This window comes from Misgurnus anguillicaudatus, chromosome 21, assembly GCF_027580225.2.
Source record: "Misgurnus anguillicaudatus chromosome 21, ASM2758022v2, whole genome shotgun sequence".
Lineage (NCBI taxonomy): Eukaryota > Metazoa > Chordata > Actinopteri > Cypriniformes > Cobitidae > Misgurnus > Misgurnus anguillicaudatus.
This window is the reverse complement of record NC_073357.2, coordinates 52,428,478-52,451,610: the sequence shown is the minus strand read 5'-3', so window position 1 is coordinate 52,451,610 and position 23,133 is coordinate 52,428,478. Positions and strand designations below refer to the sequence as shown.

General features: G+C 35.3%; 1 protein-coding gene across 3 annotated transcripts in view; it reads left to right on the top strand.

Moving 5' to 3' along the window:
- The first annotated feature begins 270 nt into the window (after window positions 1-270).
- Window positions 271-23,133, top strand: part of rap1gds1 (RAP1, GTP-GDP dissociation stimulator 1) — a 45,843-nt gene continuing 22,980 nt past the window's right edge. Inside the window, exons 1-7 of one of the 3 annotated variants that reach the window (XM_055212794.2) lie at window positions 271-643; window positions 2,416-2,523; window positions 5,169-5,291; window positions 8,462-8,587; window positions 13,939-14,085; window positions 21,549-21,677; window positions 21,778-21,903. In XM_055212794.2, coding sequence (XP_055068769.1) covers window positions 640-643; window positions 2,416-2,523; window positions 5,169-5,291; window positions 8,462-8,587; window positions 13,939-14,085; window positions 21,549-21,677; window positions 21,778-21,903 — 763 coding nt within the window. In that variant the 5' untranslated portion in view covers window positions 271-639. Of the gene's footprint in view, window positions 644-2,412; window positions 2,524-5,168; window positions 5,292-8,461; window positions 8,588-13,938; window positions 14,086-21,548; window positions 21,678-21,777; window positions 21,904-23,133 lie in introns of all 3 variants that reach the window. The other 2 variants (XM_055212783.2, XM_055212805.2) reach the window with 2 other exon arrangements.

The following is a 23,133-nucleotide window of genomic DNA, read 5'->3' as shown; positions in this document are numbered from 1 at the left end:
TATACTACGTCTTTTTTCTTATGAGATGGCGTATTTAAACGCCCATTTTATGTAGTGCTAAAATAAATTATTAAAAAATAAAGAATGCAGAAATCTCTTGTATATCTGAAGGGAATATGTAGTTAATACAAGCAAGCAAGCAGCCTCTGGGCGGGATCAAAATATAATAGGCGTGGTTTGCGTTTACGACAACACTCTCAACCAATCAACACCGAGAAAACGACCTCCTCTACTGACCATCAACCAATCAGTAGCGAGCAAGGCGGAGTTTCGGCATAGTCGTCTGTGCATAGAATGAGACCGCTCGTTCGCTAGAAGGAAGTGCTTTTATTATCGCTTTAATTTTGGTGTACACGAGCGTTCATCACCTCGTATAAAACTGCGTAACCCCCGACACCGGCAGAGAGGGGTCGTTTGTACCTTTCCAGCATTTCAACGCTATACCTAAAGCTGTGGAAAAGCGGTTTTCTCTATATTGCCGGAGTAGCGTGGGTTAAGGTGGGCCTTGCCCGGATATCTGTCTGACAAGCGAACCAAAACCGATCCGGTACCCACCTCAAGATAACCAGCACGGTCACGCGCATAGTTAGTCCTCTAAAGACTACGTTTGCAGACCGTTTGGACTTTAACACACTCCAAATGGGTAAGTAATGAAAAAGGCTTTAAAGACATATATCCAATGAAGAATTTAACGTAACGTTACTCTTGATCCGGATTCATTTAGGATGCGGTGCAAATGCAGCGCATAGAGTAAATTCACATGCTTTAACTTGTTTAATGGCAAATTAATGTGTAAGTTGCCCATGCAGTAGAAGAGGGTTTTCTCCAGGGTGGCAGGAGGAGGCTGAACTAACCGGCTATGTCCTAAACCCAGTAAATAGACCTACCTAGTAGACATTTTTTTGGCAACATATGCGCCTTTCAGCTGTGGTGACTCCCTACATGGTGCCCAAAATGCTGCTCACTAGGTTTAAGACGCAACCAGAGCTGTTCATCCCAAGGCATCATGTTGTGTGCTTTGGATACAGTATGCAGAAAGCCTCTAGGGAGGCTGTGATGTAACTGTTGTTATTCACAAATGCACAATTTTGAACATCCGAGCATCCATCATTTGTGATTTGGGTACCATTATATTAGTCCAGCCTGGTGAGATGATCCCCATTAAGAGCATTGCTCTTTAATAGGGATTTTAATCTAGGTTTATTAATGCTAACTTCTTATTATATTTTCATCAGACATCCCTAATGCATGGTAGTTTTGGGTGATTTACAGCCTGTGATGTAATAGTTGACACCAATACGCTTCAAGTTAACTAGTTATTTGATTTGTAAATAGTCCACTTTTGCTACTGCAATGCACATGTCCAACTATTTAAGATGAATATAAAAAATTGAGGATGCAAATTAAAGGAATTCTCATGTAAACATATGCACAGTGAATTTTCGGATAACATCCTGATTTGGATGTGTTAGAGGACGTGTTTGCTCCTCACTCAATCCCCATGTGTTAATTTTAACCCTTTAATTGTGAGTCTCAAATAAGAAGCCTATCTTGCCACATTTGCTCATAGTCATTGAAAATAAAATGTACAATTTCGGTCAAAATTGGCAGTAGTTTATTTTATAGGCAAGGCAGGGCCAGACAAGTTTAATTATGTAGGACATTGTATACAGAAAGCCAATTCTGGCCACGTAGTTTAAGACGTAAAATATGTAAATTTTTAAAAGAGACTACTAAAAGTAATTTGTAATTGAAATCAAAAGGTTTTCATATGCTGTATAATACATTCAAATATAATGAAAGTATATATAATGCAAAATACAATTATAAAATTTCGTATTTAAAAAAGTAACATTGGAGAAAATGATGCTATTAATATCAAACTGGGTACAGTAAACATTTTGGATACAAAATTAACTTTGTCCATTTCCATTTAATTTAAAGTTTTTGTCGATTTGTGCTTTTATGTATTTTTTGGGCCACAAAGTATTAGTGTTTTTCTTTTTCTAAACAGGACGTAGATATTGTGAGTGGTTTAATATTAAATCTGGCTTATTGCCGCTGTTGAGCTTCATCTCAAGATGAGTTGAATCATAATTTAATGGGCACATCATCAAGACTCCACTTACTTCAGCTATCCACATTATGAGAAGGGCTTTCCGGGATCACCATTCACATTAATTGGATTTTTTCTCTTTGAGATATTTTTGAGCTCTTTTTTGAGTCATATCCAATTCTATACCTGGTCATTTTTCTATTATTAATTACATTATCAGAATATGTTTGTCACCAATTCTTTGTACTTAAAGCAGTGCACATTACAGTTGGTATTTTTATTCTCTACATTGTGTGCATTGGTGAATAAATAAATAACTGAAAGAATAATACTGTGCATTGTTTTTCTTTCATCAGCAGATAACCTAAGTGAAGCACTGAAGACGCTAAAGCTCTCGTCGGTAGACAGCGCTACAGACAGTACTGAAGGATGCTTGGACTGTCTGCTCAAAGCCTTGGCCCATAATAGTAAGTCAACATATCTTCAATTTCAATTCAGTTCAGTTTTATTTATATAGCGCTTTTCACAATTGTTTAATTGTTCCAAAGCAGCTTTACATTAATAAAAACGAGAAAAAAAAGAAAAATCATAGAACAACAATGTAGCAATCTACAGCGGCTAAGATTAAACAATATTTGTGAGCGGAGTAATAATGTAACGTATATGTAACGTAACGTAGCAAAGCCTAATCTTTCATTAACCGATTGAAAGAGTGATTAAAAACAAAAGAGAATGAGCTCAATTTGGCTTACGTGTCCCTTATGTTTTATATCAAACTCTATATTCAAAAAAGCCCATTTGGAGAGCCCAAGGATGAAACTCCTTGCATATATTTCTGCTGTGTCACATTGCAGTGATTAATGTACTAATTTGACGACAAGAAAATCATCAGTAAAAAGTGTTTGAAAGATTAAAGGAATCTTCAAGAAACATATTACTGTGAAGGCATTGAGGGATGACTTAAATCATTTTCTCTGGTAATCGCCAGCATGCCACCGATGATGTAAACATGGCTTAAAGGGCTAGTTCACTTAAAAATGAATCATTCTCATGTTGCTCTAAACCGGTGAATTTCTTTTTTCTGATGAACACGAAACAAGATATTTTGATAAATGATTGTAAACACAGAGCTGATTGTAACCATTGACTTCCATAGTCCTGGATAAACAAATACGATGGAATTCAATGGGTACAGTCAACCGCGTGCCTACCATCACCCACCAAAAACATCTTCTTCATCATTTATCACAATACTTTCATCATATTTGTTTTACTACTATGGAAGTCAATGGTCTTCTTGGCGGGCATGCAAATATATTTTAATTTAATTTCAGGATGCTATATTGCCTAAACCTGGGGTCTCAAACTGGCTTGGGGCCATTGTAGGGATTGATATGTGGAGCTATTGTAACATAAAAACATATTTCTGTAAATGTATTGGTTTTCTAATATTTATTTATTTATCTATCTATTTATTTATTAACATATAATAATATTTTATTTTAAGAGTATAATTTTATTCTTAACCTTATCTTAAATAACTCTATATTAAAACCTTGCACTTAACTAATAAATTATTATACATTTTTTGCAACCAGGTGGTGTTTTTGTTTTGATTTATTTAGGTTACATACTTGACTTGGTTATGCTCCATCTCTTTAAAAAAATAATATTAGGCTATGTGTAACTGCATAGCAAGCAACATGATATATTACATAATTCATACTACACTTATATTGAGATGAGTGAGCTGCATACATACTTTTATCTTTTGCACGTTTCTCCTCATCTTTCCTCTTTTCCTAACCTGGTCACCTCATGGCTCTTTTTCTCATCCGTAATTCAATATGTGTTGAGTAACTGTGCGTTCACACCGGCGAGAGCGTCAACGTGGGCGGAAGTGGCGCAGTACGTCTTGAACATTGTGTGCGTCATAGATATGTATAAAGGCTAGATGTGAGTCTCTAACGTCATTACCTGGCGGCCATCTTACCACAGGCAGCTCGCTCACTCGAAGCATTGTGTTTAATGGTGCAGGTACTTTTAAATGACCTTAACTTGCTCAATTTTTAAACAGTTTGGTTTCTTATAAACGTTATTAATGTGGCTATAATTCTGGATGCTTTAACATGTTTCATGAAATTTTTTTTAGTGTAAGTATGCGGGGTCATAGGTACATCTTTGTCGTTTCTAACAAACCAAACCGTTTGAAAATCAGTAGAAAATTAAGCAGGTTATGGTAATTTAAAAGTACCTGCACCATTTAAACTCAATGCTACGAGTGAGTGAGTTGCCTGTGGTAAGATGGCCGCCAAATGCGGACGTTCCATTCAATTGGCCATCAGCACGGGCGAGACATTTAGCCTTTATACATATCTATGGTGTGCATCAAGAAGAGTTGAAATCAACTCAACATTAAGCTATGACGCGGTTCGGCGGAAACGTTCGGCGGCAACCAATGGGAAGGCGGAAAAAGATTCCAGAGAATGCATTTGAGCATCAGAACATCTACTACTTTTTTCAATAGCGTCGTTGGCACGGCAGCCAGAGCGCTTTTGTAATGCTCTCGCCAATGGCGGCGTGTACGTACAGTAACAGCTGAGTAACCCCACAGATATTAACTGATTAACAGCATTAAAATATCCTTGCTGTCACGGAGAGCGCGGCTCATGGTTGCGTAGCAACGGAAGACACGCAACCTCCCGAGCGCTTTGGAAAGAAGTAAGAAGTGCCTTGGCTCACGTTAAACACGCATTTTTGACTGTGCGACTGAACGGCCCCTTAAACGTTTACATCAATAATCAAATAAATATGAAACTACGTAAATAAAAATGTTTCTACGGGCCACATCATGTAATATCCCCAGCAGAGAGGGGGAGGGTGGGCCGCAAATGGCCCGCGGGCTGAGAGTTTGAGATCACTGGCCTAAACGTTCCTTCATTTGGAAATAGGCTTGTGAAGGATAACAGTAAGAGGTGCAAAGTGCTAGTTATTGACCAACTTACATTTTAGGTTATATTTTTTACAACCAACTAGTAGATTTTTTTTCAAATGTTATTCTTGCACATCCTGCTGTCATCTAAATAAAAGATATTTCCTAATCTATGTACAGATGTCGAGACCAGTGAAAAGATCCAGGAGATGGGTGTTCTTACTATAATGCCTGGTCTGCTGTCTGCACAAAACTCATCTACACCGAAAGTAGCCAACATCATTGCAGAAGTGGCCAAAAATGGTAAGTACTCCACCTAGCAAGTTTTTTCTCACAGATTCTTTCAGACGCTTTCATCATTTTCACAAGCTGACATGCTATACCCGTCGAAACCGTTTGGACAGTGTTTATCTGTAAGGGCATTTTATCCGCTAACATTTTACGTCTTTAGAATAGTACAAATGTAACTGACATGTTGTGATAATCAGTATCTTCATCTTACATCAAATTGAATATCACGGTATTCATTTTTATTATCCTTGGTAGTCTATAACATATCCGTGTTAATAGAAACCTTTATATGTCCGTATTTTTTAATCTTTTATTCCCCTCACTGTGCTTTATGTCTCTGCCAAGCCCTGATTTTTTCTCCTTTGGTTTTACCGACGCTGCAGTTGAACTGTGGCCATTCATGTGTGTCATTATTACTGCTATTGACAGCATGAAGAAAATGATAGCCTTACACGTACACTATACGATCAATGCAGCAAAACCTGTCAAACTCAGAGCAGATGAAAAATAATGCGCATATATGTAGTACTAGACGCAGGAGTACTGTTAAGAAAGCTTTGTATGCAAGTGTCAATACTGGATAGACACTACTAGATTATTTAATATCACACTTTAACTTGATTATTTATGATTTGTACTATTGTACTAATTTAATTATTATACATTTTGTACATTTGTATTTTGTGTCTATGAATAACTTCTCCCAGCTTTAACAGTTTCAAATGACTGTACATTCACATAGGATGAATGTGACTTTCATTTTTAACCTCCAGTCACATTACATTAATGCATTTTGACAGATGCTTTTATCCAAAGTGACTTATAGTGCATTACAAGGTATGCATTTTATCAATATGTGTATTCTCTGGGATTGAACCCATGATCTTTTGCGTTGCTGACGCAGTACACTTGTAATTGAGCTACAGGAACACGACATAATGCATTAAAGCCATTTCAGTCGGCTTAAATTGGTATTAGGGATGCATAATGATTAATCGCGATAATCTATAGCAGAATAAAAGTTTTTGTTTACATCATATATGTATGAATGGTGTATAATAAGTATGTATATAAATATGCACACATGCATGTATAATTTTAAGAAAAAAAAAAAATATATATATATATTTATTTATTTATTTATATATATTAAGTATTTATATATAATATAAATTATACATAAATATACAAATGTATATACACATAAAACATTTCTTAAATATATACATGCATATGTGTGCATTTATCTATACAAAGTTATTACACACAGTTCACACACATATATGATGTAAACAATTTTTTTGATTAATTTTAGTACATTTATCGTTATGCATCTCTAGATGGTATGATTACAAATAGTGGATTTATAAAGCTTGTCGTGTAGAAATAATTTAACCTTTTTTTTGACTAAGGATAAGTTGTTTTTTTGTTAAACAGCAGCAAACCCTACTTTTATTTTGTATTTGATCTTTCTCGTTTTACAGAATAATCTTTCGATCATTGTTCAAGTATTAAATTTTTCAAAAATATTTGTTTTTAATTTAATTAAAATGTAATAAATTATTTAGTAGTCTGTGGTGTTAAACTGCTGCGAGAGAATCAGCAATTTCTCCTTCACCTAAATTTCCTTTCCCAATGCCACTCAGATTTTTCATCTGCATTTGTAATTACAGCTCTAGCACAGTCAGTGTGCTAACTAAAGCTTTTAGCCTAATTGTACAAGCTTTACTTTAAACTGCATATCAGAAAGACAGAGCTGAAGTATGGAAATCTATAGAGAGCGTCTGAGTTAAAAGGTTAAAATAATGAATGGGCTTTTAGCCGTTTGCTATGTAGCTAATGACAGTGACCTGCTGGTGTGCCAGATCTCTGGCAGCTCCTGCTGGTGTTGAGCTCTCAGCATTCTTCTGAAGAAACATCTGTGCTTCTTCCAGTTAAGATCTCGGTGTTAGAAATGTTAGTCGGTGAAAGAAAAGATACCTTTGGGGAGTTTAAAGGTACAATAAAATGTCCAAAAATCACTATCATAGTTTTATGTATTTCCTTTACTTATGTTTTTACAACCCCAAATCAGAAAAAGTTGGGACTCTGTAGAAATTGTGAGTAAAAAAGGAATGAAATAATTTACAAATCTCATAAACTTATATTGTATTCACAATAGAATATAGATAACAAATAAAATGTTGAAAGTGACACATTTTGAAATGTCATGCCAAATATTGGCTCATTTTGGATTTCATGAGAGCTACACGTTCCAAAAAAAGTTGGGACAGGTAGCAATAAGAGGCCAGAAAAGTTAAATGTACATATAAGGAACAGTTGAAGGACCAATTTGCAACTTATTAGGTCAATTGGCAACATGATTGGGTATACAATCAGAAACAGAATATCACACAAGGAAATAGCGGGCGTGGCTTTGTGCTTTCCACTGTGAATTGATTGGATATTGAAAAGCAGTCATTTTAATCAGAAATGTGAACTTGCAGCAGATAGTTGGAGCAGGCGGGGTTGCCTACCTTAAGCCGTCTAGGGGATGTCATCAGAGAAGGATCGCCAACAAAAGAGGCGGGAGTACATTTTCTGATTTTAATAAAATTTATGAGGGCACATGAATAAAAAAAGTAACCCACACAGATAAATTGTTCATAATGAACACTATAATATTAATAAATAATAAAAAAAAATTATTTGAATTTTTTATTTCATGGGGACTTTAGGCTAGGGTATGTAATGTTTTTAGTGTTTTAGTTGCAGTTGAAAATTTTTGCTATACTTGTATAAAGTATCTGTATGTCTTCATAGCAAAAATAGCTCTTCGGAAATCACAAGACCGTAAAATGTTCATCCAATCAATGCGTTCGGTCCGAAAGGATGACATACCTGCCTGTCAACCTATGTATTTTCATAACTCGATCCCTGCTTGCTCATAAAAACAAGAAAACTGCTTGTTGTAACAATAACTTATTGTTTATCAATAATTGTAAAGTTAATGTTCATTATTATTGTAATTTTACATGCTTTTTACTGTAATTACACGTACTGATTAAAAACATGTGCAATTAAATACACTTAGGCTGGTAGATAATAGCTGCTGCTACATGCGTAAATGTAAATGAAATAACTGAAATGTCTATTTTTATTCTTTATGTCTACTGATCTGTAATAAATGTGCATCTCTGCAGAGTTCATGAGAAGCCCGTGTGTGGAAGCAGGTCTTATTCCTCCTCTGGTTCAGCTGCTAAACTCTAAGGATCAGGAAATACTGCTCCAGACGGGCCGAGCCCTTGGAAACATCTGCTACGACAGCCGTAAGTGCCTGTTATTGCTTTCTTAGTCATTTTATGCCCTGACCCATGTACATGGGCATATTTTAGTATCTCTTGGGTGAAGGATTGAAGGAAGTGACATGGGACAAGCATTGATAGCTAATTAACCAATATTATTACACGGCACTCTTAATTGCTTGATCCTGATTGGCCAGTTGTGACATTCCAAGGTTCCAAGTATTCAAAGATAACATCCGCCTGTCATTTTGCATCATTCGACATGAATTAACATGCATGTACTGGCAGTGGTAAACCTTTGGGACATGTAGCAGCATCGAGGGAAATCGAGCAAAAGCTTTTGTCTGGATGAGAAATGGTAAGACGGCCGTTCCCAAGAGTTTCTCGGTTGTCATCTCGCAGCTTCCAGTATCTCAGCTGAGTCTGGTGATTTTGACTGATGAAAGGAAGATAAGGATTTTTTGTCTTGGCTCTGGAAAGTGCTAGATAATAGATAGATGGGGCTTAGATTTTGTTCAGACTGAAAATCACTTAATTTTGGTTTCCAGATATTTAGGACTGTGGAATTATTTGCATTTATCTCACAAGATGCATCTTACGCCTGTAAGAGGCCTAAGGGGATGTTGTTAGATAAATGCAAATGCATTGCTGTGTTTACTTTCATGCATATCTTGTTTCTAAAGTCAGTCACAAGTTTGCTTAGTCATAAAGAGTGAACATTCATGGATTTGGGTCTGGCAACCACAATTTTTTGTCCTACTTTGGCAAATGGACACAGATGGGTTTTAAGATGATTGACAGGGCAGCTGAATGTGATGCCAGCTGAAACCAACCCTTTAACATAGACAACATGTGTCATCAAACAGTCACACATTTTACTGTAAATCCTCTTGTCTTTTTAACAGAACTGCATCCAGGATAAAACATTGATTTGGAGATTATTTACTAGTATGAAAACATTTGACCGTTTTCTCATGTTCTTCGCCGTAAAAGCGTTTAAAGAGGTATAGCAAACAGTCTTAACTAAGGCAATCTTTACAGACAATCTGTATAGTTAGCTGTACCGGATCGTTGTCCTAGACTTTGCGTAGGCATGCAGCAGTATAAACATTCCTGGAAAAATATTCATACCAGTTAAACTGACTAATAAATACTGTCATCATGTGTTCACAAAGCTTACTGGAAACCCTCATATGCATAACTTCACATTTAGGTTTATACATCTGTGGTATAAAGCAATAACCATGAAGTGGTTTAATGTTAATTTATTCAAATACTACTGTTTTTATGCCTTTATGTGATGTTGTTGACCGGGTCTCCAGTGTGTTAGATTGATGTTTAGTGGTTTTATATGGTTAGATTCTGGTAGGCTTAGTGCAAGGACACAGAATCAGATTTGATGTTGTTAAGGAAATAAATAATAGAATAAAATAATAGAATAAATCTTGTGATTTAATACATTTTAATGCACAAACTCTTGTTGATTTACAGTGTATTATGTTTTCGGTAACACTTTACAGTAAGGTTAGGGTTTGTTAAATGGCACATATAATGCACATTTTTACAATAAGTAAAATAAGTCCAGGTCCATATGGGTGATTCTCGCAAAATTAGACTTATGAGGTGTCATGAAACATTTGGATATAAAAGTAAATGCTATCAAAATAAGAAACATACAGTTACAAACATCTCTTCATGTACTATTTTGCACATGATTTCAGATGACATCATACAAACCAATTTTGTTGTTTTTTCCACATTTAAGGGGAAAATTTTCATTACCGCAACGTGTCCATGACTTGATTTTGGGTTCTTTGACATGGAAATATTTATAATTAAAAAATCAAAAAAATTAAAAGCTGCATGTTATACTATAAACATTTACAGTAAAGAAACGTGTGGTATTTGGTGATCATTGGTAAATGTAGAGATAATAATAAGGAAAATAAATGTGTTCAAGACCAATTTTCTCATCCTCCTCAACAATTTTCAATCATTGTTTAAGCCCTCAAGGAACTAACATTTTCAAAAACAATTGTTGAAAGGGACATAATTGACTGTGACACTCAAGATGGCTAGCAGGTAAGCATTTCTTATTTTTTTTCTTTCCAGATAAAAGTTGAAATTTTATTTGTCGTAGTACCTAGAACTTTTTAGGTCTCATTACCGAAACATGAGTTTGTAAATGCATATATTTAATGTAATTTCATGTTGCGGTAATGATATTTTTTGATAAAGATAATCTAAAAAATTTAAATAATTCTATAGGAAATATGTTTTAAATCCTCTAAAAATAATGGTTATATTAAGTTCAGACCTTAATCTTATATGTGCAAAAAAAATTGGCTTCAAGGGCTTTTTAAAAAATATGATGCTGTACACCTCCTAAGTCTGGATTTCGTGAGAATCACCCATATGTGTCGTGAATGTTTATGTGAAGTTTCAGCTCACAATACCTCACAGATCATTTATTATAGCATTTGCCCCCCTTATTTGGGTGGGAGCAAAAACGCACTCTTTTGTGTGTGTATCTTTAAATGCAAATGAGCTATTGCTATTCGCACCCTTACCAAAAGACATGATTTGGTTAAAAAAGATCTGATTTAGCAGAGAATCTCAGAAAAAATAGCAGACAGCATCCAACTCACTAAGGGCACAAACTATGGTAAAACAGGACTGTCAGTCAGTGGCCGTGGGCGGAGCTTTAGTAGTGTGACATCACATTGCTAAGAGAATCAAAATAGCATGTCTAATGAGACTGCTTTGGTTTAATGGGGATTAAAAAAGAAGCAGTGAATAGATTTTTTTCATTGTAGGGTTGTTGTGTTTCAGCAAATCTATTTTGTTTATACAAGATAGAAAATAGTAGGGCTGGGCGGTATGAGCAAAAATTCATATCCCAGTATTTTTTTTAGGAATCCCGGTATCCGATATATATCCGGTATTTTTTACAAAAAGGATAAAAATGTTACTTGAAAGTCAAAGCCTTTATAATCTTTGTGGCTGAAGTTGTTGTACCATAAAGTTGTAAACACTCCCTAATAAACTATCTATTCCACTTCAAATCAAAACTAAAATTATATACCATGCAGTACCATATAAAAAAATCATCTTTGTTAAAGCCTTTATCTTACCCGAAATGACTGTATGCTCATGTCCTTGATGGGTGGTAAATGTTTGTCATACCAAAGTTGTTTAGGGTTTAGTTAACTTTATATACAGACCAGTGAGTGAAGTTCTTAATCATTTCTTTTTTTACTTTGTTTTGTGCACATGGGAATTATCATGTAATATGATCTTTAATCTATAATATAATTATAATTATAGAAAAGTGTCCTGCCCATACTATTGAAATTATTATCCATAAAACTAGAAACACACAATTCTCATTAATATACTGAACTGTCTGTAGCATTAAGATTTGTGTTCACAGAATTTACTAAAGTAGTCAGTCCTCTTCATTAGAAGGGGGTGTCACAGTCACAGTCCTTACAGTGTATTCCAGTCACAAAAATGGACAAAACTTTAAAACACATATGATCCAAAATAGTTAAGTTTATACAACAGATGTGGTTCTGGAATCTGATTGGCTGCGTGCAAACTGAAACTATAACGCGCACACATTCAGCACATTTAAAGTGTCTTTGTTTCATTCACACACATCCTCCCTTATTATTTCTTAATAATAATCTCATTAATTCACACTAATAGCTTCACTGAAGCAGCACAATCATTCGTTACTAATTCTAAAAGACGTTTTAAAATTAAATAACGGAGACTTGTTTGTGGCTGTTATACTGGGCTTTGAATCTGAGGAAAAAGTTCACCACAAAATATAACTCCTTCGGAGTTTCTGTTTTATCTACGTACTTGTCCCGTCGAACTAAAGTATAAACGCAGTATCACTCACCTGCTATTGCTATAATAGTGATGATGAGAAATAACTGTAATAGCGTATTAGATAAATAGGTGTTGTGATGGAGCGTCAGACACGTTGCTGGGATGAAAGCACACATATGCAGCGGTAACTTTATTCCAATGATCTCTCTGTAAAAGCAGGTTGAGGAGACATTTTATTTAGTCTTGAACTCTGTTATTACAATCCTCCGAGTGCATGCAGCTGCAGTTTTTGAATGTCCACATTCATGAGGCGCATCCAAGCGTCACAGAGTTTCTGCGTGCTTCTCCATGTCGCGTATTTGCTGTGACCGGCGGGCTCGCGCAGAGCGCGTGTATGCGCGCTTGAGTTGTATTAAACCATATCGATATGAACGGTATGGGCTAATTCCGCATCGCGTCGGGAACCCATATCGATATATCCCCTAAATCCGATATACCGCCCAGCCCTAGAAAATAGTAAGTTAAAATGACTTATAAATACTATTTAAGGCAACCAAGACATTTTTTCAGTTGATTAATATATTAACCCATCTGAGTCATTTGGATTACTTTAATGATGGATGTTTGTGCTTTACCATTTTATATAAAATATATATAAAAATATAACATACAACATTTTAATATAAAATTATTTGTTTGTGTTTAGCTGAATTATGAGAGAGTTTTCATATTTTGTTGAACTATTCCTTTAAATTAATTTAGCTCTGAATGTGAAGAATGGGTCACCTGCACAAATACTTCACCACACAATATTAAAACGAATGCTTGCTATTCTTTTTACCAATCGATCAGTTTTTATTCTATTCATGTAGTCCAAAAAATAATTCCTTTCAAGGACAATAAAGTATACCTTACCTTACCTATCTTTTTTCATTGTGTCTGCTATTTTTTCCTTCCAGTTTAAAATCACAGGGAAAGAAGTGAGGCAAAGCTGCCATCCTGTTATTTATTATAATCTGCTTCATTTACTTCAGATGCTTTTTATTGTGCTGCTGCAACTTCTGCAGTACAGTCAATGTAACGTCTTTGTTTTTTTTGAGTATTATAATATTATAATTATAATATAAATCCACATCTTTAGACATGTCTTTCTTAGTCAAGCTAGATCAGTCTGGATTTTGTATGCTGTGCTTCTACTGCACTTCTGCTCTGTGAATTCTCTTGATTTTTTGTCACGCTTTCACCCCACAATACCTCGACAGCTGTAGCAGATTCAGCGTCCGTGTACGATGCAGTGGGGTTTTCAGCATACAGTTTTTCATTTCGTTTGCTCCTCTTTTATCTCCGAAATGTGTGGTGCATGTTACATTATCAGCTGTCTTTTTTTTTTAAAGGACACGTTCATTGATATCCCGACTCGTGCGGCACTTAACCACCCATTTTTTGTCATTCTGTTCCAGGTTGTTGTGGTTTTTGTGTCATTTGTTGCCTTTTTATTGTTTCTTTCTTTTTGATGTGACCTCTTTGTTTTGCAGATGAGGGCAGAAGTGCAGTTGACGCAGCGAGCGGTGCTCAGATAGTTGCAGGGCACATTAAGGCTCTGGCCGAAAGCACTGACCCGGCCACCGGGAAGCTCTTGACTGTCTTTTGTGGCATGCTGATGAACTATAGCAATGATAATGGTAATGACCAATCGCCCCGAAACAAGAAGGCAATATGTTTGAGTGTCCTCTTTTGGTATAGTCGGAGATGTTCACTAAGCATTGATCAAAATCTATACACCCTGGGTTATGCTGGGTTATTTTCCACACAATATATGGGGTCAAAAAGGGACAAACCCAACCCGCTGGGTTGTAATTTAACTTGTGCTGGGTTATTTAATCCATTGTTGGGTCAAATATAAGCTTTCTCGGCATGGGTTAATTTTACCCAACAGCTAGGTTTGTCCCCTTTTGACTTAACACGGTGTTAAAAAAAATTGTGTGTGTGTGTGTGTGTGTGTGTATATATATATATATATATATATATATATATATATATATATATATATATATATATATATATATATATATATATATATATATATATAAATGCTGGGTTATTGAAAAAAAACAGAGTTTGGTTCCAAACGCAATAAATCCATTTTGACTAATTTGGGTAAAACATTTTTTCTATACCATGAAAGTGACAAGATGGAAACCACTATTTTCTGTTACAAACTTTCACATAGCATCTTTAGGTTATAATAAAATTAAATATTCAAATCCATAATTTGATTTTCAAAGATTTATTTTAAAAACTGATATTTTTTTCCGCAAAATGCAATAAATAAATACGTTTTTTTTAAAATGCTATAAATCTATTGAATCAATATATAAATGTGCATTCATCTTTGCCATGATATATTCATTTAGTTGACTAGTGTTATACACTGATTAAAAAAATAAATACTGCATTAATCAAAACGCTTACTTTGTCATATTAAGAACACTGTCATTTCTGCTGTCGTCGTTGAACTTTTTTGACAGCGATCAGCTGTTAAATGTTTTGATCCTGCTCGATTTTCTTTGAGTAAAATAATGTAAAGTTTTTCATAAGATCCCCTGTGGTCAATGTGTTAGCATGACAGAAGCTGGCGTTTGAGAACAAGCTACAGGCGGCATTTTTCCGTCACCCGAGTGCCCTAGTGACTTACGTTTCTTCTCCGCCACAGAAAACCAACACAGGTTTATCAATGCCATCGAAAGTATTATTTTGTTTTTGTTTGTTTGTTGATCACGAAGTACAAAGTAGATGAGGAAAACTAGGATTCCATGTGTATTCAACGGGCCGCCATTATTGTTTATAATGCGTGGAATGGTGCGCTGTGATTGGTTAAGCGGATTTATTGCATTCTGCAGAGAAGGAGGACTGGCGTTTATCGCGTTTTGGGAAAAAAATGAGAAAAGATGACAGAACAAGACAGCGGATATCTGTTTTTGTGTAAAATTAAGAATTTCCTTTTTAATATTGACCTAATACAATACTGATTTTGGTGGTAACTATTTTTTTTCAAAATGGCGTTTAATGCGTTTTGGAACCAAACTCGCCTATACATATATATAGCTTATTTGTATTAAATACCGCATGGTTGAACAATATTGGCAATATCTGTAGGGGATTACTATACACATCTTTTTATGGTCACAAAAAATGCTTTTTTTTTTTCACCACAGCATTGGTTCAAAATGGGACAAACCCAGCCATTGGGTTAAATTAACCCAGAAAATGTTTATATTTGACCCAACACCCCAGCGTAGGATAAATTACAGTCCAGCGGGTTGGGTTCGTCCCCTTTTTGACCCAATGATGGGTTGAAAATAACCCAGCATTTTTTTTAGAGATACATAACTCCTCTTTAAGTTGATCAATGACTTCATAGAATTGACATGATGGGTTTGTTAAATGGCTGCTTTTGTCTTGATTAATATTTCGTTAAACTAATGGGTGGATTTCCTCTAGTGCAGGTGGTGGAGGTACCGTACTTTCCGGACTATAAACCGCACCAGAGTACAAGCCGCATCATTCAAAAATGCATCATTAAGACGAAATAACATATGTAAATCACAGTGGACTATACGTCGTGTTTATTTAGAAAATTATTTCACAAAATTCAAGCCGAAGAACAGACATTTAATCTGGAAAGGCAACTTATTCAACTAAACAATAGCAGACAGAACAGCAGGCTGAATAGATATCTGTACGTTAAAATAATATTATCAGTTATTCAAATATAAACCATAGCATACAGAACTTACCTGGAAGGTTGAATAGTCTAAATTAACCGAACAAGCCAACTAGCGTGAAGTTTGCAGACTCGTCATTCCACATCACTGAATCCATTGAACTACATAAATACAGAAGCAGCATATGGCGGACTCTTGCGGCTATAGACGGTAATGTTGTCTCTCTTCTCATAAATGTCAAAATTAATTCATACTGACTTAGAAGGCGCACCTGACTGTAAGACGCAGCACCAGCCAAGTTATGGAAAAAAACGCGGCTTATAGACCAAAAAATACGGTAATTTTTAGTTATTATGCTCCTCAGATGTCCTATTGTTATATTACTTGATTTTGAAATGTGTATTTTCTGCATCACATAGAATCTGCAAAATAATCATTTATGATATTAAGCACTTCTTCTGTCTTCCATTGATTGGGCATAGTAGAGGACTTTTTGGCAGCGGGACTACAAATTCATATTGTTTATACGCATTGCAATAATTAGAATAGTAAAAGTCATGCTTATAGTAAGAAATAAAGTAGTACAGTATAATTTCCCACAATTCCAGCTGTTCAAAACGTTTAAAAAATCTCAGATGCGAATAGGACTACATTAAAATTTCCACCATGAACTCTATAACAGGATGATTTGGTCAATTCTCAACACAGTTTTAAAATGCACGACTTGTGCTATAGGTTACACAAGGGTCTGTCCTTGTGCTATGCAGCACTGTTGTGCGTTGTTTAATATTTAATGCAATGCAGGCTGTGTATTTACATCTTGATGTTCTTAGACCAAGTCCTGTTTCCTTCATCTCTGTTACCCAGCAAAGCTCGAAATGCGAATATCTTTTTTTTTAATCTATCACACATCGTGTCTAGAGGCTAGTGCAAACCAACTAAACTCACATAATCAGACATTTTCAATTTCTCTTGCCTGTTGAAATAAAATATCAGCTATGATTTTAATAAAGTAGAATAGCCAGCGGAGCTGCGGGATGCTTGTTCATGCTGAATGTTACCATTAGTCCATTTTATATGACAATCTGGTTCTCTCTTCTCTGCCATTTCTCTGCAATTGCTGTCAAATGTATCAGTTTGCTAATACATACTAAGTATATTTGTTTTAAGCCTCTCATCTCTTTACTAAGACACCAGGATATCTTACATAAGTGAGTCACCTTAGGCAAACACTTTACATGCTTGGTATTATTAGCCTTGTGCACTGTAAAAAAAACTGGTCTTAATATGTACCCCAACTGTTACCAGGGCGGTCCCCCTTTCAAAATGTAAATTTTTGGACCTAAAGAGTTTATATTAGTACTTCATAGGTGCATATTGATACCAAATGTATACATATCTGTACCTAATGGTACATAATAGGAGCTATTTAAAGTATATTTAAAATATATTTTTTAACTATATGACAGAGTGAATTGAATATAAGTCTGTTCATTTACAGTTGTGCTGTGTAATTGAGTGATGGTTCATTGTTTGTAGCGCTCATTAATATTGAAGCATCATTGCTGCTTGCGGAAAAGGGATGGTGCTACAGAAAAAATAACTGGAAACTGTGGTTGTTCTTTTGGGAAATGATGCACTTAAGAATAACGTACATGGGATTGAATGTGATGCAGATAGTCTTTCAGAAAACACACGTTATGTAATCTGTAAATGATTTTACCGATAACGAATTGTAATCTTCTTCTTGTGCTTTGTTTTAAAGGCTTCTTGGTACTGACAGAAATGCTCTTGTCGTCTTTTTCATCTGATTCTTTGAATTTCCCTTTTGCATAGACCAGCAAAGCTTTCGAGATCAATAAAGCAAATTCTAGCAGATCTATATATCAAGAAAAAGCATTTTGACTATGTTTGTTAAATGTGATTAAATGCATGAATGTTTAACGATGACTCTTTCTTCAACATGATGTTTAATTTTCTTCATGCTCATTTCTGATTTCATCTCTTAACACATTTCTGCTTCTCATCTGCTGATGTTTTTTCTTTGCCTGGGCCTCCATCTGAATGCAGTTGTGTGCTGTCTGAGCTGCAGTCTCGTCTTTGCTTTGTTCAATTTACAGATCAACATCTGCTTTCTGACAAGTTGATGGTGCCAGATGTGCAGGGGCCGCTTGTGTCTCTCTGCATTAGTGAGACATCTGTAGTCAACCAGTCTATAAAATCAGTTACTAGGACTGCACGATATTGAAGAGAAATGCAATATGCAATAACTTGCAAAATTTTGCCATATGCAAGTGATATTAATATAGTGTAACAACTTACTTTAAAAAAAGTTTTTTTTATTTTGTGATATGCTGTAGCTATCTAAATTTTATGATGTGCGATAACTTGCTGAATTTAGTGATATGCGATAACTTGCTGAATTTAGTGATATGCGACAACTTTTTTTTAAAAAGCGATATGCTGTAGCTTGTTAGGTTTTGTGATGTGCGATAACTTGCTGAATTTCGTGATATGCGATAACTTGCTGGATTTAGTGATATGCGACAACTTACTTCAAACTTTTTTGCGATATGCTGTAGCTTGCTAGATTTTCTGATGTGCTATAACTTGCTGAATTTAACTTTATGTGATAACTTGCTGAATTTAGTGATATGCGACAACTTCCTTTAAAAAAAAATGCGATATGCTGTAACTGGCAAGGTTTTGTGATGTGCGATAACTTGCTGGATTTAGTGATATGCGACAACTTACTTCAAACTTTTTTGTGATATGCTGTAACTGGCTAGGTTTTGTGATGTGCGATAACTTGCTGAATTTCGTGATATGCGATAACTTGCTGGATTTAGTGATATGCGACAACTTACTTCAAACTTTTTTTGCGATATGCTGTAGCTTGCTAGATTTTGTGATGTGCGATAACTTGCTGAATTTAACTTTGTGATAACTTGCTAATTTAGTGATATGCGACAACTTACTTTAAAAAAAAAAATGTGATATGCTGTAACTGGCTAGGTTTTGTGATGTGCGATAACTTGCTGGATTTAGTGATATGCGACAACTTACGTCAAACTTTTTTGCGATAAGCTGTAGCTTGCTAGATTTTGTGATGTGCGATAACTTGCTGAATTTAACTTTATGTGATAACTTGCTGAATTTAGTGATATGCGACAACTTACTTTTTAAAAAAAATTAGATATGCTGTAACTTGCTAGGTTTTGTGATGTGCGATAACTTGCTAAATTTAATTGTATGCGATAACTTGCTGAATTTAACTATATGCGATAACATGCTGAATTTAACTATATGCGATAACATGCTGAATTTAGTGATATGCGATAACTTGCTGAATTTAGTGATATGCGGCAACTTGCTGAATTTAGTGATATGCGACAACTTACTTCAAACTTTTTTTGCAATATTCTGTAGCTTGCTAGATTTTGTGATGTGCGATAACTTGCTGAATTTAATTAGATGCGATAACTTGCTGAATTGAATTAGATGCGATAACTTGCTGAATTTAGTGATATGCGATAACTTGCTGAATTTAGTGATATGCGACAACTTACTTCAAACTTTTTTTTGCAATATTCTGTAGCTCGCTAGATTTTGTGATGTGCGATAACTTGCTGAATTTAACTTCATGCGATAACTTGCTGAATTTAACTATATGCGATAACTTGCTGAATTTAGTGATATGTGACAACTTACTTTTTAAAAAAAGTGCAATATGCTGTAGCTTGCTAGATTTTGTGATGTGCGATAATTTGCTGAATTTAAGTAGATGCGATAACTTGCTGGATTTAACTATATGCGATAACTTGCTAAATTTTGTGATATGCTTTAACTTGCAAAATTTTTCGCTATCTGGTAACTTGCTAGGTTTTTTAATGCGATAACTTGCTACATTTTGTGACATGCGATAACTTGTACATTTTTCGATATGCTGTAACTTGCTAGGCTTTGTGATGTGCGTAAACTTGCTGAATTTTTCGGTATATGGTAACTTGCTAAATTTTGCGCTGAGTGTTACCTTGCAAAATTTTGCGACATGTGATACAATAATGCTTAAATTTTGTAAATCAATTTAAATAATATTGAAATATATTTTAATACTGAAATCACTCTCTTACCAGTCTCTTTGCTATCTGCATTGACCTAAAACTTTGACTATAAATAACATTTTGAAGTAATAAAATAATACATTTATAAAAACCATTGCGATATTCGTTTTTTGCGCTCCTGCGATAACTTTAATATATTTTTGTAGCCCTATCAGTTACATATAATATGTTGGATAATTTTAGGGTGTTTCCCGGACAGGGATTAGTTTAAGCCAGGACTAGGCCTTAGTTTAATTATGAAATATAACTAGTTTTAACAAACATCCCTTACTAAATACATAACTTGTGTGCATTTTGAGGTAAAACAAAGGGCACTAATGTATTTTAAGATATGTTTGCAAATTGTTTTCAGTTTGGACAGCTCTTAGATTTATTTTAGTCTAGGACTAGTCTAATCCCTGTCTGGGAAACTGCCCCATAGAGTATAATAATCTCTATATAACTTATGTCTTTTAGGTGGCTGATGTTTAGATATATGAACATGAAATATAATAGCTAAGTGGTTTACTGTACTTGGTCCACTAGGTTTTGATTTATCCATTACATTTTCAGGTCAAGTCTACATTTTCTGTGCTGGTCTCAGCTGAGCACTTTGCAAAAATGAAATCTCTGAACAATTTATTGTGTACAGTACCATGCAAAAGTCTTAGGCCACCACCACCAGACTTGTTGTTTTAGAAGTAATGTCCATCCATATTTATTTTTCAATTTATTTTATTAAGATACAAACAGAAAATACAGGAAATACAATTTTCAGACTAAATGTCTTCTTTAGGCATCGTGGGTGTTAAGTGTGACCTCTCTTGACACTAAACACATCTTGAGCGTTTTTGAGCAGAATGAAGTAAAAAGGCTAATTTCTTTAAAATTAGAAATTAGGATTTAATTTAATTTAGGTTTAAGATATCCTGCAGTTTCCTGCTATTGCTCAAGTGGAAGGGGAGTTTACCCTAAAAACTTGACACATCAGTTTACATTTTATAGAGTTTTTATACTATTTCCTGTTTTTTCCCTCAATGTATTCTATTAAAGAGACTGAGAAACAGTTATATATGATCATTATAACATTGCACAAACAACTAATCTAATTCTGGCATGGTGCCCCTAAGACTTTACTGTACACAGTACTGTATTTCTCTGAACTGATAAAACTATTGTAGCTCTTTCACCCTGCAGTTCTTATGAAACCAGAAAGAAACACTTTTTGTATTATCTATATTGTCATTGTTGTATTATTACTGTCTGAAAACATATAAGGAAATGCATTAAAATCAGATTTTTTGCTTTTCTTTCTAGATTCACTGCAGGCACAGCTGATCACTATGGGTGTGATCCCAACACTGGTCAAACTACTAGGGGTTCATTCCCAAAACACAGCGCTCACTGAGATGTGCCTCATTGCTTTTGGGAACCTTGCAGAGCTGGGTAAGTTTCCTGTTAATAGTAATTCCATGTACATCGTTCTGCAACGTGTTTTCACTGTAATGAATATGTAATAAATCTCTGTTGACTGTTCTCGGATCAGAATCGAGTAAGGAGCAGTTTGCCTCGACGAATATCGCAGAGGAGCTTGTCCGACTGTTTCGTAAGCAGGTCGAACATGAGAAAAAGGAGATGATCTTTGAGGTGTTGGCTCCACTCGCAGAGAACGGTAAGAATCACTTTAATAAACAAAAATCATGAATAAAAACCAATCGAAGATATAAATTATTTTGTTACAGAAATAATAGATGAAAACATTTAAAGGTCCACTGTGTAGATTTTTAGTGACATCTAGCGGTGAGACTGTAAATTGCAACCAACGGCTCAGTCTACAACTCACCCCTCCCTTTCGAAATGTATAGAGAAGCTATTGTAGCCACAGGACAAACATGTCATCGTCTGAGACAACGTAGTGACAAAACACACTCTGTAGAGCAGTTTGTCCATTTAGGGCTACTGTAGAAACGTAGTGGTACAAAATGGCAACTTACATATTGCTGTGTATGTAGATAAAAACAGCTCATTCTAAGGAAATAAATATAATACATTTCATTTTGTAACGTCTTTCTGATTATGTACATTATATTTCATTTATATGGTATTTCATGTTTTGTCTTTGTATACATCACCATCACTTTATATCATTTCCGCAACAGTACCTTTTTTGTTAAGGATGTTTTTAGGTATTTCTTTAAACTTTCCTATAGGTATTTTATTGCATGTGCTCCTGTAACTCATGTAAAAGCATTGCCTTGGCAGTGCAAAAGGTCATACCCAGGTTTGATACCCAGCGAACACGCATAATGATAAAGAAAAGGTTTAGCTTAAATGCACTAAAAGCCACTTATTTTGGACATAAGCCTCTGCCAAATGCATAAATTGTAATAAAACACTAGAGCATGCTGCCATCAATGCCAATGCTATAGATTCGATTCCCATGAAATAGGGTGACCAGACGTCCCGAAAAATTCGGGACAGTCCCGAAATCTAAGCTGCTGTCCCGAATCCCGAATCCTGCTCTAATTGTCCCGAAAATCATACTGAAGCTAAATCTTAATCGCGAATCCCGCTTTAATTTCCCCGAAAATTATACTAAAGCTAAATCTTGAGTAACTGTTAGTAGTTGTCTGATAAAACATGAGCGAGGAGGTTAAGTCATCCTGCAGCCAGCCCCCGCCGGCTGCTCATTGGCTGCAGCCAGCCCCCGCCGGCTGCTCATTGGCTGCAGCCAGCCGCCGCCGGCTGCTCATTGGCTGCAGCATCTTATTTTTATACTGTAGGCTCTCATTGTGGCAGCAGTTAAAACCTCCGCGAAATATGCTGACGTTGTATTATTTCTATTAATTTATCTAATTCATCTATATGCACAAAGACAATAGGACCTTTTTGTTTTATAGAG